The 15,928-nt window shown below is 40.6% G+C and overlaps 1 protein-coding gene across 2 annotated transcripts in view; it reads right to left on the bottom strand.

The window, feature by feature from the left end:
* TRAPPC9 (trafficking protein particle complex subunit 9) overlaps nucleotides 1-15,928 on the bottom strand; it is a 264,177-nt gene that overhangs the window by 245,109 nt on the left and 3,140 nt on the right. Inside the window, exons 3-7 of one of the 2 annotated variants that reach the window (XM_077932705.1) lie at nucleotides 5,820-5,965; nucleotides 5,201-5,329; nucleotides 4,783-4,809; nucleotides 4,117-4,238; nucleotides 1,829-1,954 (exon numbers count right to left, since the gene is read on the bottom strand). In XM_077932705.1, the coding sequence (XP_077788831.1) occupies nucleotides 1,829-1,954; nucleotides 4,117-4,238; nucleotides 4,783-4,809; nucleotides 5,201-5,329; nucleotides 5,820-5,965 (550 nt within the window). The remainder of the gene's footprint in view (nucleotides 1-1,828; nucleotides 1,955-4,116; nucleotides 4,239-4,782; nucleotides 4,810-5,200; nucleotides 5,330-5,819; nucleotides 5,966-15,928) is intronic. The other variant, XM_077932706.1, reaches the window with a different exon arrangement.

The raw sequence follows: 15,928 nt of genomic DNA, 5'->3' as shown, positions 1-15,928 counted from the left end.
CCAGGTGGCATTTCAATTCTCTACATACGTAGGAGTTCTAACTTCATAAATTGTTCAGCAAATAGTCTAACTGGTACCCAACTTGGGCAATGAGCAACAAGAATCTTGAAGGCATCAAATACCACAAACCCACAATACAAATTCTGTTTGTTATATCAAATCCCATCAGGGCTCATTATTTCTGTTGTTTGACTGGAATATTTTAAGACAGAAATAAACCTGCAAGAGAAAACTCCTTTGCTTGGCTAACTCAAGAGGCTGTTAAGCAATAAGACTTTATCTCGGCACTATTCCAGCCACAGCAATAACCAATTCCTACAGTGTTACACTGCTGACCCCTAGTGAAAAATATACAACATAAGCATAACGAAAGCCTGCCGCAACCGCTGTTGACATTTCCCCCAATCCTCTAAAGAAATATTTTGTGTGAAGAAAATAAAATGAGAGCAGTACAACACCTTAAATGACAAATGCTCAGAAAGGAAAGGTGAGTGGTGTGGTGTTCCACTCAAAATTCCTCTAAAGACAATAGCCTAGGGATAACTATCATAGAATCAGAGTTGGAAGGGACCCTGAGGATCATCTAGTCCAACCCCCTACAATGCAAGAATATGCAGCTGTCCCTTACCAGCATCAAACCTGCAACCTTGCCATTGTCAGAACCATGAGCTATCCACCTCAACACTCGGTTGATCACATTCATATTCAATAGACACCATAAACTGATATTACAAAATATTTGGAAATATTCACTGCTTTGTCTTCTCTATAACCATTTCCCCCCAAATTCAGTCACTTCTGCTACAAGTCCTCCATTTCAGCTATCTTAAAGAACAATATTACACCCACCCCATCAAAACAAAGCACTTGGCTTCTGTGCATTCACAACTCCACTCATTTCTGGAATGGGTCCAACAGTTGTAATGTACCTTATAGGAAACCATACAGTCGAGTAGCACTATTAAGGTATTTCAATAATGGCACAATAGTTAAGTTTCTTCCCTAATGCTCTGACAATGCACATTTCAATTATGCATAATTACGCTCAAGCTTCTCCAGACTAAATCCCTTTTCACTGGATTCTCAGTTGAACTGGTTTTATCTAAAATGGCACTGAGTCTTCAAGTGTAGGGTTATAGAAATTATCAAACAATGGCTCAATTTAAATTATCGTTGCTGGCTTCATAAAGCTTGATTTATCAAGCAGGGAACAATTCGTCAAGGCCAAGCCCTCCTCTTCTCAAGCACCACTTCAGTGCTTTGCGTCTGGCTTGTATTAAGCAAGTGTTACCAATACATACAAACTCTGGCTTAATTTCAGGAAACAAGTCAAGATTATCCTTGCTTGATAAATGACATTAAGCATTTCCCCGCTTATCATCCTTGCTTGTTAACTCACAATAAGCCGGAATTCCCAGTATGGATGTAACTGGAACTCTGGCTTCATACAAGCCAGAAACAAATTCACCTAATGAGTTCTGTCAACAGGAACCCTAGGCAAGGACTTGCATTTGCACAGTGGGACTTTCTCTCCTGTTCTTCTGCCATGCATGCCCTGCCCTCCAAAAACAACAGGCTCCAGGGAGGGGGTCAGTAGACACCCCAGAAAAACACAAGGGGTGCGGGGAGAGGAGAATCATCCTATCTGGAAAGTTGAAATGACAGAATATTCAACGTAACGTGACAAATTCCTCCCACAGCACTAAAGTGGCAGTTGAAGGTTGGAGAGGAACAAGGGAGAGTGTTTGGCACTGATGCTAATCGGGGGGGGGGAGTTCAAAAAACCAAGTCAATCCATTCTTAGTTGAAAGATAAAGAGTGTACTCACCTGACGGAGATTAATATAAACAGCATTCTGAAGAAATTCAGAAGCCTCCATGCTTCTTTTCTGTATTGCCAACACTCTCACAGCCTTCACACAGGCTTCCAACTCAATTACACCAGCATTCTTGTACTATAAAACAAGAACATATAGAGGATAGAAATATTATTAAGTGATGTACCAAAAATATTTGGCAGACAGGAGGACCAATGGACTCAGTATCAGACCATTGGTCCATCCTGCTCTCCAGGGTTTCATGCAGGAAACTGAACCAAGAAACACCTGCATTCAAAGCAAATCATTTGGGAAAGGGACTAATTATCCCTTTATGCTGAGAATTCACTACAGTCTGCAGGAGAGCTTCTCCTTCAAATTCCAAACATATCAGAAACCTGCTCCACAGCATCTTGGAGCAGGGCTTTCACCATGGCTGCCTCTGTTCTGTGGCACAGCAGTCCCTCTGAAATACAACAGGTGCCTACTTTCTGGAAAACAACAACAAACTAAAGACATTTTTGTTTCAACAAGCTTTCCCAGCTGGATGAATACCCAGGGGGGTCCATTTTGTGTTATTTTCTGTGCCGTTTTTAACTTAGTTAAACTGAGAGAATCTACGTACAAGGAGAAAGTAAAAAAAAATGCTGCTATTTGTAACAACAAATGTGGTTGGAGCTTCTGGAGAGAGAAAAGTAGTATTTCCAAAGCATTTGAACCAAGTTCACAAATTTAGCAAGAGTTGCAGAGTGTGGGGCCAAAACTGCAATGCAATGATCTGCATTTCCTTCAGAGGCCTTTTCAGTTAAAATAAAACACAGTGACTGCATTCAGAAACAAGGCTATGGTTTTATTGTTACATAAATGAGCTTTGATCTCTCACCTCCTTCATTCTTCAGCACAGTATCAAGAAAAAGAAGTTTTTACTTCTAATTTCAGTTATGTCCAAACCATAAAATATGGATAGTCTAATTAAGGTTTGCTGCAGCAAGGGTGAATTGGATCCAGCAGTAACCAACCCTCTGGAGGGCACTTTGAGAGATGAACAGGGCCACCCACCTATCTCTCACCTGACTTCATATGATGTCAGGAATTTAAAGTCCCAAGTACAGCTGCAAAGGAACAGTACTCCTTTGCAGCCACAGTTATTCCTTTGCATCTGTGGCTTAAATTCAAGCTGTGGCTGCAAAGGAAAATCCTTCCTTGAACTTTCCAAGGCCTGACCTCATACAAAAAAGATTGCATGGTTTCCCCCAAAACCACCTAGTGAGTCAACCTCCAAGGCTTGGTGGACCTAATTAGGCTCATAGGCAGAAGGCTCCCCACCAATGACTTACTGGAACAAGCCAGGATCATAAACCAGTTTAAAGTTGGCTTATTTTGCTAAACCGCAGCTAAGGCTATTCCCACTTTGTCCACTCCAGATTTAACAGTAAACCATAGTTAGTTAAAGCAGAAGTGAAAGTTTTCTCCATCCTGGAAAAGGGAAAGGGATCTGACAAATCATGGGCCGGCAAACTAAGGTCTGCGGGCCATTGCCTTCTGGATCCGGCCCATGGACGGTCCGGGATTCACTGCATGGCTTGCCAGTGCACACATTCTTTCCCTCTCCCTCCCTCTCCCTCAGGCAGCACCGGCGCCTCCTCCCTCCCTCCTCCTGGCTTCTCCCCGCCCTGCCTAGATGAGGAACGTGGCTGGGCTTTGTTGGTGCCAGCAGCACTCAAGGCAGCTGCCATTTTAAGCAGCCCCTCTCCGGAGCCCTTTCGCGCACCACTCATCGCCCCTCCGCTGATGCCACCAGCCCCTGCCCCTCGCAAGACACAGGTAAGCAGCCACTGGGGCTCGTGGTGCTCTGGCATCATTTTCCCCCCTCCAAAATATAGTTCGGTCCCCCACAAGGTCTGAGGGACAGTGGACCAGCCCCCTGCTGAAAAGGTTTGCTGACCCCTGCAATAAATCTTTACGCAATGAAAAACCATAATTTCATTGCTATATCTGAAAGTAGTGGAAACGTGTAAGAATAAGTTCACCTTTGCATGGTGCATAAGCCTAGCATTCGACTCTAAAACCACAATTTAAACTATAAAAAGCCATTTTCTAGGGAACTTCAGCAGCTACATATATAGGTGCTAGTTTATAGAGTTAGCAGCTCGAGAGCATCAACACTATCTTGTATGCCCATCCGTAGTACTGTACAATCTTACAGGAAATCATGTGCCCACTACCAGAGGTGCCGCTCAAAATGAAGCTGACTGCCTTTATTTCACACATTAAAATCTCTCATAATGTAGGAACATCACCTTGCTGTAGTAAGAAATGGCCTCTTTGTATTTATCTATGATGTCTTCAGGGCTAAGGCAGTTCTTGGCCCGTCCTATTTCAGTACTGGTATCTGCATTAATGCCATTTGACGTGAGGGCTCCTGCATTGGAGGAAAGCAGGAAATTTCAAATTAACAATGGTTGCCAGTTAATGACACCTGGGTAAGAGCAAAGCAGACCAAAAAATGTTTCAGAAAAGCCTTTCAAGACAAATTAACTCTACCAATACTAAGTTTTAGCAATGAACAAACCTTTAAAAAAATTTAGAATGTAAATAAAAATCAGTTTGCTTATTCATTGTCACAGAATTAAATTTCTTTCTTTTTTTAATTGCACAAAAAGTTGAAAATTATATCTTATTTTGATAACATAAGCATACATAAAATAATCTCTGGCAAAATTGACAAGCTAGTGCTGTATTATGTTGTCTACATAATAAGGAAAAAAGGAAATGCCACTTAATGGTATGCAACATTTTAAACGAATTTGCCTGTTCTCCAAAGGAAAATAAAAAAAATGATTTAAAGATTATATGAAGTAGAAACTACTATTTAAAAAAAAGAATTCTAGGAACAACATATAGGAACTAGAAAACAATTAACACAAATATATATATTGACACAGCAGATTAATAAGACAGTATACCTGGATCAATAAGAACTTCTTGTGCCCCTAAAGGAAAATCAAAGTGACAACATTAACCTTCTTTATTTCCAAAAAACCCCAAGCTATTAAATATATTTGAAAACATGCCAAACAGCTGCAGAATTCTGAGAAAACCCCATTACTGACATTGAAACAAACAGCTGCCAAGTGGTTTTGATAAACTTTGTTATCACATACCTTCCTACAGCCTGACAGATGACTCTACACAAGCTACTGAGTTGGGTCATTTAGCTTAGTATTGTCTGTTTACATCAGGAGTGGTCAACCTACAGCGCCACCAATGGCAGTGGACAACAACTCCCATCATGCAATGATGGTTGTTGATGCCTAGGGGAAATACCAGAGCCTGCCAAATACTTAATTGTCAAACATACTACGGAGAAAGTATATTGCTTACCTGGTCTGTGCCTGTTGCCTGCCTCTGCAGGAAGTGAACTTCCTTGTGCTCTTCTTGCACCAACTTTACCACCTGTGCCTCCAGGATAATGATAGATAACTGAGGCGGAACATAATCCTTCAAGAGCCGCTACAGATTAAAAACAGTGTTTTAAGTGGCAGCAATCTCACAGGCCTACTCATGTGATTTCAATTGTACAAGAAATATAGGCAGGTACTGAGGCTGGCCCAGGCCAATAGAAACCCAGATGGGTGGGGTATAAATAATAAAATTTGTTGTTGTTGTTGTTCTTGTTGTTGTTATCTCAAAGCACTGCCAAAGCAGCCTTAAAATCCACCATTCCTTTCATAGGCAGGGTGTGTGAAATCCCTTGGTGTGCACTACCGTACCCAGCCCTGTGGATCACAATTTGTTACGGATTTATTATGGATGTTAAGGTCACTTCTGTTTCATTACCAAGACTTAAAACATTTCCATCTAAGTTGTAGCAGGTAAAGGCAGAAAGTGGATATAAATCATATATCCACTGATCTCAATGGATCTGCTCCAAATATAACTTGCAACCTGGGTCAAGAAAGCTTTCTAAAAAAAGTTTCATTTTGTTACTCATTTTGCCCACCTCCAAGCCACAAAAAGTCATTCACAGAACGGAGAAGTTCCACTGCCATGTGGTAGTGTACGAGGGAATCTTGCAACATCCCGGCTTGCAGACATAGGTCACCGACATGCTTCCGCATACGACCCTGGCATCGCTTCTTATAATGTCTAGAACACAAAGTATACAGAGATTGATTAGTTTCGTTGACCTCAGTATGCCAGAAGGCATTAGATTTATTTGCTTTAACATTTCTCTATCACTTTATGCATCATGTACAGGTGTATTTTTTTCGCAACAATATTTATGTCTTTAGCCACCCTGTGCTCCCTGACTTCTGGATACAACCATGAGATATAAAAGCTGATGAAATAAATAGCCGTTTCTGCTCACCAATGAGCAGACAGACTTGTTTCAGCCATCAATGTAAAAGGCTAAATAAAAACAAAGATAGCCACTATAATAATAATAAAATAAATCACATGTTTGGAAGCAGAACCACAATCTGTATATGCAACACTAGCAATAGTTGTATCAGTGCAAGCTATCTTGAGTGTTGGCAACCGTCACCCAAACAACGTACATGCCTCTCCTTATCCTCTGACCTCTTCATTCTCCTTTGTGTCTGTCCCATTCTTTTTTTACGCCACTAGCTGACCTGACATCACAGAAGCGCTTGGGTAGCTTGGCCAGCGAAGGTGTTCTGCTAGGGTGAGGCAGCTGAGCACTGCTTAAGCATATTCAAAGAGGCCTTCAGATAGAATTTCCAAGATCAATGAAGAATCAATTGTCTGTGTGTGTGGTTTGGGAGCTGCATGGTGGGGGGGGGGGGAACAATGCTGTCCAGGGTTGTAAAGACTGCGGAGAAAATAATTGGGTGCACTCTTCCCACTTAGGATCAAATCTATGCTTCCAGGTGTCATAAGAAAGCTGCAGAGATAGTGCAGGATAGTACACACCCCGGAAATTATCTCTTTCAGCTTCTGCCTTCTGGATGAAGGTATAGGGTTATAAAGACTAGGACTAGCAGCCTGAGAAACAGTTTTTATCCAAATGCGATTTTGGTTTTAAACGCAGTGTAAGGTAGTCTCTGTGGGAGTATATTGTATTTAATTATGGGGTATCAGAGTTTTTAGGGGGTTAACCAGGCTGGGATAGCTGGGATAGCAGGCTTGTTGGTTTTTGAATGCCTGATGTAGATTTTTTCAATTTCGTTGTTCTGTATGGGACAATGACTATAAAGATTATCGTATCATATCAAACTTTCGCTAAATTAAAACTACACATCTATGGCAGAGATTCCACAAAAGCCACCCATGGGCTCTTGCACTACAACCTCTCAGTGTGGTTTAATAGTTATGGAATCTTTTGATAGAGACAGATGACACTAGCTGCTTAATTATTTTTTAGCTTAGTGAAATGAAATAGTTTATGATTTGTGGTACTATCAGGTTATAAACTGAGCAAAGCAAAAGCAGAACTTTTTATGCATTAACTTAGCTCCACAGCTTGAGAGGAACTGCAAGACTATATTATATGTGAGGAACGTGGAATTTCAGAATGGCAAGATATTTGAAACTCAATTTCTCTGAAGATTTAAAAGTATTAATAGATATCAGCAAGGAAGTAATTTCATTAAAAGCAATTCTCTCAATGAAGAGCCGAAACCAATGTAAGTCCCCACCCCCACAAAAACAGACACTATGGGAGCATGGCAGGGGCAAGACCAGACAGTGGGGATTTAGGCTGGATCGTAAAACCATTCAGCTTGGTCATGCGGCCTGGCAAGCCAGAGTAAAATACTATTTTAAAGACTTGTTTTTCCTCTGCCAGGCATAGGCAGGGCTGCAGCAGTAGTTCAGCTGCTCAATGGAGTTTGGATCAGGTATAACTTTATGCCAATTTAACATATACCAGCTTGCTTTATGACAGTTTTTGTGCACAGGATTGTTCCCATAGCCAATAAAGTGGGATTTCTTCAACAAATCTTCTACAGAATATTTAGAAACTAATGCATACAGAACAGTAATGAAACTATGCATTTTTTTACTTCAAGACCCATTAAGTTTCGTGCATACAAAACAGTTTTTCTAGAAGATTTTCAGCTAATTAAAAGATCATTTCATATGCCCTGCATGACAGTGGTGTGTTTGAAAAGATGTATGCTTGTGTTTTAAGACAAAACATTAGTAAATACAGCATAAAGAAAAGTATTAGCTAAACTGTATACATTTTATGAGATACAAATAAGTATTAAAAAAACAAACTTCTAAAAATGTGTTTCAGTGCATTTAGGAAAAACAGTGCTGTTAAAACATTCAATAAAATGTTATCGCCGTATGTTGCTGCCTGTACCATAAATAACCACATTTTAACATTCAGCTACTATAAGGGGGAAAGCTGATGCCCCTCCAATATTTGTAATATTAAATTCCCATTGGTGCAATAAAAACAGAAAATAGCCAGTAGCATTTGATAATAATAATATTACTAAACTATACTTTTGTTTCATTTTATTTTTTGTAGTGACTCTAATTCTGTGGAAGTCTTGTCATGGAAGACCACTCTAAACTCCTCTAAACCCCGCCACCCTCCAGAAGCTGCTTTGCTCTTTACAAAATGGTCGGAGCACCATTTCATTTATAAGCATGTAATTTATAGGCAGGAGCAACCTACCGCTTTTCCAATGTGAGCAGCAACATTCTCTGTCCTGGCATTCTCCCCAACCCACTTCAGCTATCGACTCCCATGTCCACAACATACAGACAGAGCATCTCCTGCTTTTATCTCTATGGAAGAGCCCTTTGCCTGGGTCTTGGACCACATGGATGCAAGTCAGCAGGGAGAGTCAACGTTACCGGCTCTTCAGCACTCGCTGAATACAAAATATGCCCCTCGTGAAAATTTATTAAATTATAAATTATTATTAAGCAGGTATGTAGAATCATCGTTGAAAACAATAACAACAACAACAACCGCTTGCTATTACTGCTCATGTTTATGGATGAATGACCAAAGTTAGTTAGAACAGTGCTCTAGGTGACCTCTGGGTGACTGGAAGAGGAAGGCTTTGACACCTCCGCAAATGCAAGGAAGGTGCCCTGGCAATTAAATGCACCCAGGGGCAAAGAGTTAACAACATATAACCCATGTAGGGAAACCACACTTTGGATATGAAACTTTTAATCAGAAAACAATGCAGACAAGAATGCATCCTTCTTTTCCCCCTTGTTAGCCAAGGATGTGGAACAGAGTCTCATGGAAGAATTTTGCCATGATGTTAGCAATTAAAAAGTGACTGACAAGACTTCCACTATCTTTAGCCTTTCAATACATTCAAGAAAGGTTTTATACAATATTAATTATGCATTGCAAAGCAAGCGATCTAGCTCTTGTCACCAGCTAATTAAACAGTTCAGTGTTGCACAGGTATGACTTATATATCTAACAAAACCTGCCATATTGCAAGGCAGTTATCTTTAGCCTTTATAGGCATAGGCACCATTAGCCACAACCTTCAACACACAATTCATTTTTTAAAAATATATCTGCCCATGTTCCTATGGCTTGTGTAGCAGAGCTAGAAGCCAAATGTTATGCTATTCTGGAAGGTGCCTATTTGAGCTCTTGGTGGGTTAAGCAGAAAAGAAGGTTGATCCTTCGCATGGATTAGCTTTAGGGCAGGGATAGGATACATCCAAACAACTTCCGGTTCAAATCTCCAACATCTCCAGTTGACAGTAGATCAGGCAGAAGGGCTGTGAAATATCCTTGGAGCTCTACTGCCAGAGAGTAGACAATACAATGATTTGACTAAGTATGAAGTTTCATGAGTGTTCCTTAACATTGTTTCTTCTGTCCCTCTTTCTTTTTCCTCTCCTCAGACCCTTACAGAAACATTAAACAAGAAAATAAAAAAGTGGTAGTGAACTACTACAATTTACTCTAGGTCAGACTACAACTGAACTGGGTCTATTCCCACATTTGAAGAAGGTGCAAACTGAACAACCCAGATATTTTTAATGTGATCAGTCTGCAAGTGATTGTCAGAGAGAAGATATCACCCTCTGCTATCCACTTGCATTTTGATGCGCTTCAGTGCCATAAATGTCAAAAAGGAAAGCTTTTTTTAAAAAAAAAAGTTTATACTTGTATATTCACAAGACTCCACTCACTGTACCCTTGGTTATGCCCACTGAGCGGGTTCTGCATCCATCAGCCTATTCAGTGAGCAATTTAAAAGTAGCTGCAATCAAATGATGTTGTGTACACTGGAAAATTTATGAATGCACCCCAATTAAAATACACTAAATACATCAGACGGCTGCAACTGTACTTTCGGATTTACAGTTATCAGTTTCGTTCACTCCTAAATGACAACACAAGTCACTATAGATTATCATCTCTTTAAAATTTCTCAAGCAAAAGAAAATCATGCAAAATGAATGAATATTTTCATGTTAAATGTTACAAGAACTATTTCAACAACAACAAAAATCAAGTTAAGATGGCATGCTTTGCTACAACTGTTTATAGCTTTTGAAAGCCAGAAACAAGTTCCATGGCTGAGGACCTATTCAGTCTTGAAACTGAATATGCAAGAGCATTATAATAGCTGTAGAGTTTTAGGTGGTGAAAAATCCTAAATCAAACCAAACACAAACCCTGCAAGCTCTGCGTGTCTGGAGCTACCAAAAAAAAAAAAAAAGTTTTAAACAGTTCTCCTTACTCCCTCCCCACCCGCAACTCAAGAAGGCAACTTAGACAAATCTCAGCACTTTAAAAAAAGCCTTGCCCAAAATGCCAAAAAGATAAAATCCAGTAAGAGTCCAGGCAGCAACAGTCAATTGCTGTGTTAAATAAAGACACAAAAAGCAACACTATAGTATGCAACAGAGGCAAAGGAAGAAGGCAGCACACAAAAACTAGCTATTTTTAAAAATGCAATGTGATCAAAAGCCTACCTTTTGAGACCCAAAAACACACTCACAGGGCAGTACGAGAGAGAGAGAGAAAAGAAACAAGGAAGGAACAAAACAAAAATTAGAAACACACACAGTAATTAGAAATAAAATAGCCATGTATACACAGAAGAAGTGAAGGAAACCACACCGATTACGTAATAAAGAGATGTTTAGAAAGCACATTAGAATTACAGATTAGAAGAGCAAAGCAACTGTAAATTAATGGATCTTCATCAACATGTTTACAGGTGGATGATGCCTTTTGAGTTATGAAACAAAATGTTGCACACATGACTGCATTTGAATCAGTGCACCATTTCACCAAAATGCTAAGAAGTAGCAAATACCAAAAATGTTAGCTACAATTCAACAACCTGACACTGTAATTAATTTTGTGTCAAACTGTGTTCTGTGGGAGCTGAGTGTGTTCCTGGCTTTCAGTTTGTAGCTTAAGAAGCGATGTATCAGTTGCTCCAAATCCATCTACAATACTAAAAGCTTTTTTAAAAAAGATTTGTCAGCTCACACATTCTGGATATAAACTATCATATAAACAGGCCTTTTTTGGTCTAAAAACACATGACGTATCACCTTCAGGGAACTGAAAGCTAACCTGTTAATGACAGCCACCAAGTTTAAAAAACAATTGATACTTTGCATAACTCTTTACTCAGTGACGTACCAAATATTGGATGTGTGAATGCGTTAGGAAACCCCTTCTTTGCTTCAGCACACAGAAGTTGTTAACAGTGCAATCTTATGGATGTTTACTCACAAGTAAGTTCAGTGGAGTTCAAAGGGACTTACTCCAGGTGTGTATAGGATTGTAGCTTATGAATAATTAATTTCATCTGTTCCTGGATAATTTAATTTTGGTTAAACGACCCTGCATGGGATCAGCAGCTCTGATTACACTCAATTAATACAGTGCAAACCTTTCCAGTACAAATGGATCTCCAATATCAATAGAAGCCAGGTGTTGCCATCTACTAACATGAGTTGTCTGGCTAATCACTACTTCAGCACCATTAGGCTGACAGACAGGTTTGCCAGTTGCAGAAGAATCTATACTAAGAACAGCTCTTCCCCTAGTCATACCACAACCTGTTTTTAAAACTCCCCTTCGTTTCAAAAACAGTTCAGTTCACAGGAAGACTTATTTGTGTGTCCATGCATAAAGGGCTTAAAGTCCCCTTGAGCTCACAGAAATAGTTTCACAATTCTTCCAGTTGTGGACTATATTTTCAACAAGTGTTTAAATACCACTTATAGGGAAGGCAGGTCTGGAATAGAGGAGGAAAAAGAGACCTGAGCTGAAATTTCTCAACCAACCACAAACAATATTAGGTTGTATCCAACTAAGTCAGAGCAGACCCAAGGAAACTGATGAACATTACTTAGGGGCTGATCCTACAGCAAGACCTGCCAGGATAACCCCCATAGGTTGCAGAGACTCTGAAGTTCAGCCAGACTCAGCCAGTGTTAAGTCCCCTGCTCCAGCTCAGCCGAAGATGCACTCGTGTAATTTACTCATCCAAGCTCAACCACCAGCTGAGCAGAAGTTGGTATAAGCCCCCCAAACAGGGTGTTTTGGGGGCATGGAGGAAGGAGGGGGAACTTAAGCTGGAGCCTGTTCAGCTCAGTCATGTGACCTGGCAACTCACCACAGAACACTATTTTAAAGACTTGTTCCCCTTCTGCCTGGCTAAGGAAGAGCTGAGCAGGGTTTTGATCTGATGTAACTTAACGCCAGCTTAATTTACACTGGCTTGCTTCATGATGGCTTCTTGTGCATAGGACTGCTTCCCTAAACTGCTGTCCACTGGCTTTAGTGGGTCAACCCCAAATATGACTAAATTTGATGGATTCCATTACTTGAAGACTTTTGTTAAGACTCTCATCATTGATTTTAAATGGGCAAGAAATGACAATTATTGAAAAAGAGGTAACTGCATAGAAGTTTGGTTAGGCAGAATCAGGATGCTACCCAATGGTAAGAAATGTTATTGAATCAAAAGAGGCATGGAGAACAGATAGTGTTGAAAATTACTATATTTAACTGGTTCTTTTCTTTACATTTTACAGCCCAGAACTCTAAGCTCCAATTTAAATGACTTAAAGCAGCACTGGTTCCAGTATTCTGAGGAGGGAGGAAGAATGCTGCATCTGAACCATGTCCAATCTGAAGTAAATCCCATTGAATTCAATGGAGCCAACTACCAGGTAAGTGGTATTAGGATTGCACCCTTAGTTCCAACACTCCACAAAAGTTAAGCATCTATTCTTTTTTTAATATACACTCAAAGACTGTCCTGCAGTTATGTCAACACCATTAAGGGTCTTGCCATAGCATGTACCCATGTAAAAAGAAAGAAATTGGCTAATCTGCTACCAATGAAGCACAATACAAATAACTACCACCATAATCACATCTACCTGAATTGCAGAATAAATGAGGTAGCTATGTATCTGATGTGAACCTCACGCATGATGAACTGCAATTCAAGAAGGTAATATGCTCACTTGTGTGTACAACATTTTCAAGCACATCTAATGATGTCAATCTACTACAGGCAATTTCCTACATTACTTACAAAAATAATTTCAAACACCTGCAGTCACCTCTCTGCTATGGTCTAAAATACGATACTACCACCTAAAAATCTGAAATATACATTTTTTCTAACTTCAAGAAACAATTGCATATAACAGCCACACACAAAAATTGGGGGGGGAGAGGAAATAATCATTCACATTTATTGGGGAATCCTGAAATTAGAAAACAGACTATTATTTGTGGATGCCTGAAATATGATTTCTATGTACCTACTATATTATTAGCAACATTCCAGTGAAAATAAAAATAATTCATGTGTCTGTTAGAAATACACATAAGCTATTTCTGGGACATGTGATACCTTAATCAACCACTATGTTTACAGGGATTAATAAGGCTTTCAAATGCTGAGCTACAACACAGCACCTTTCAAAATACATGTTCTCCTTTCCTCTGCTTTTTCTTTGCAAGTCTGTGCTTTTTAAATACAGTCATACCTCATGTTACATCCGTTTCATGTTACGTTATTTCAGGTTACATCCCGCGGCGACCTGGAAGTACCGGAAAGGGTTACTTCCGAGTTTCGCCACTTGCGCATGCACAGAAGCATAAAACAACGTCACGCGCACATGCAGAAGCGGTGAATCGCAACCCACGCGTACGCAGACGCGCCACAGCGGGTTGCGTTCTTTTCATGTTGTGAACGGGCCTCTGGAACAGATCCCATCTGCAACCAGAGGTACCACTGTACTGGTACATACATCTACATACAGTGGTGCCTCGCAAGACGAAAAGAATCCGTTCCGCAATTCTCTTCGTCTAGTGGTTTTTTCGTCTTGCGAAGCAACCCTATTAGCGGCTTAGTGGATTAGCGCTATTAGCGGCTTAGCGGCTATTAAAGGCTTAGCGGCTTAGCTGCTAAAAGGCTATTAGCCGCTTAGCGGCTTAGAAAAAGGGGGGGAAAGTGGGGGGGAAATCGCAAGACTTGCAAGACGTTTTCGTCTTGCGAAGCAAGCCCATAGGGAAAATCGTCTTGCGAAGCAACTCAAAAACGGAAAACCCTTTCGTCTATCAGGTTTTCCGTCTTGCGAGGCATTCGTCTTGCGGGGCACCACTCTTCTAAGTGTATCATAGGTGTCTGGGGTAGCCTGTTGTTGGTTGTTGTTGACATCCGTCTGTCTTGAGAGACAATGGAGTGTGCCTCCAGGGGGTGAAGTCAAACTGCTACATTAGCAGCACTGAAGTGACCACCCTGGGGTGCAAGCCTGGGAAGTGTGCATGGAGGTCTTGGGCTACCCAGACAACAAGTCACCCACACCCTCCACCTCGCTGATGTGGTCTGAAGGAAAGCAAGGCAATACATATGGCACAAGCAGCAGCTGCCAGAAGGAGGCATACAAGGCACCATCCAACTGTCTAGGGATTGTTTACACCTTAGCCTTAGGGTTTACTCCTTATCCTTTTCTTTTGCTGAAGATATTCCATAAGGCAGCAGAGGTTTAGGATCAGAGCTTTCCTTCTCCTAAATGGGCTACCTTCCCAGGTTGACAAGCCCTGTCTGCCCCTCACTTCTGTCCAGGAATAACATAGGTGTACAGGAGTAGCTTGTGTGGTACCCTTCGGATGTTACAGGACTCCAACTACAATCAGTCACAGTCAGCAAGGCCTGAGTGGTCAAGGATGCTGGAAAAACAGTATCTGAAGGACACAATGTTGACCATCCCTGCCCTAGACCATATTCAAAGAGTGAACAATTTAGGATAAAATGGAATGCTAAAGTTACTTCCTGGTTAAATCAGAACAACTCAATATATGAGCACTTTGACTTAGATTATCAAAATTAATTCGCATTGAGATCTCCCAGAAAAGTGATGAGAACTATAGCAAGCAAAACACAAATATTATCTAACAAAGCAGGCGAAATATTACACATTGCCAGGGATGGAAGAAGGTGCAACAAGGGGGGCGGGGAGAGACTTACAATTAAGAGAGCAATCCTATAGCAAGATCTGCCAGGACAAGTGAGTTAGGATCCAGGGGATCTCCAGCTGGGCTATGCAAGCTCACTCTCAGTTCAGCCAAGACCCTGCTGCCTGAGCTAAACCTGATGGATCGTAAACTGGCATAAGTCCTGAAAAGGGGGTGCTGTGGGGTTGTGGTGGGATTAGGATGAGAGAGGTGAGACTTCAAGTTCACTATGACTAGGGACTGATCAGAGAGAGCACCAACTAGAGTGGCAACTCATTAGTATTTGAGTACTCTCTCATTCCACAATATCCAGGATATGTCATTGACAACATCTATTTTGAATGAGCAAATAAAAAGATCAACAGCTTCATAATTGTTGTGTGTGAAGTAAACAGCCATAGGGCACTTAAACAAAATACTGCAAGATCATAAATGAAATAAAACTATTGGAAGTAGAGACTTTCAGAGTCATAGACCATCTGCAAGGCAGACTCCTACACCTCTGGTTTTGTACTTTCATTATACCCATCAAAATGAGTCAAAATGGAACAATCTAGTTCACGCTTACAAAAAAATGCTAGAGCTTACTTCCAGGTAAATATACCTAGGGCTGCAGCCTCAACAGTATAAATGTCTGAGGCAAT

Source organism: Podarcis muralis, chromosome 8 (genome assembly GCF_964188315.1).
Source record: "Podarcis muralis chromosome 8, rPodMur119.hap1.1, whole genome shotgun sequence".
Classification (NCBI taxonomy): domain Eukaryota; kingdom Metazoa; phylum Chordata; class Lepidosauria; order Squamata; family Lacertidae; genus Podarcis; species Podarcis muralis.
The sequence above is the reverse complement of the archived record's forward strand: the minus strand, read 5'-3'. Positions and strand labels throughout refer to the sequence as shown.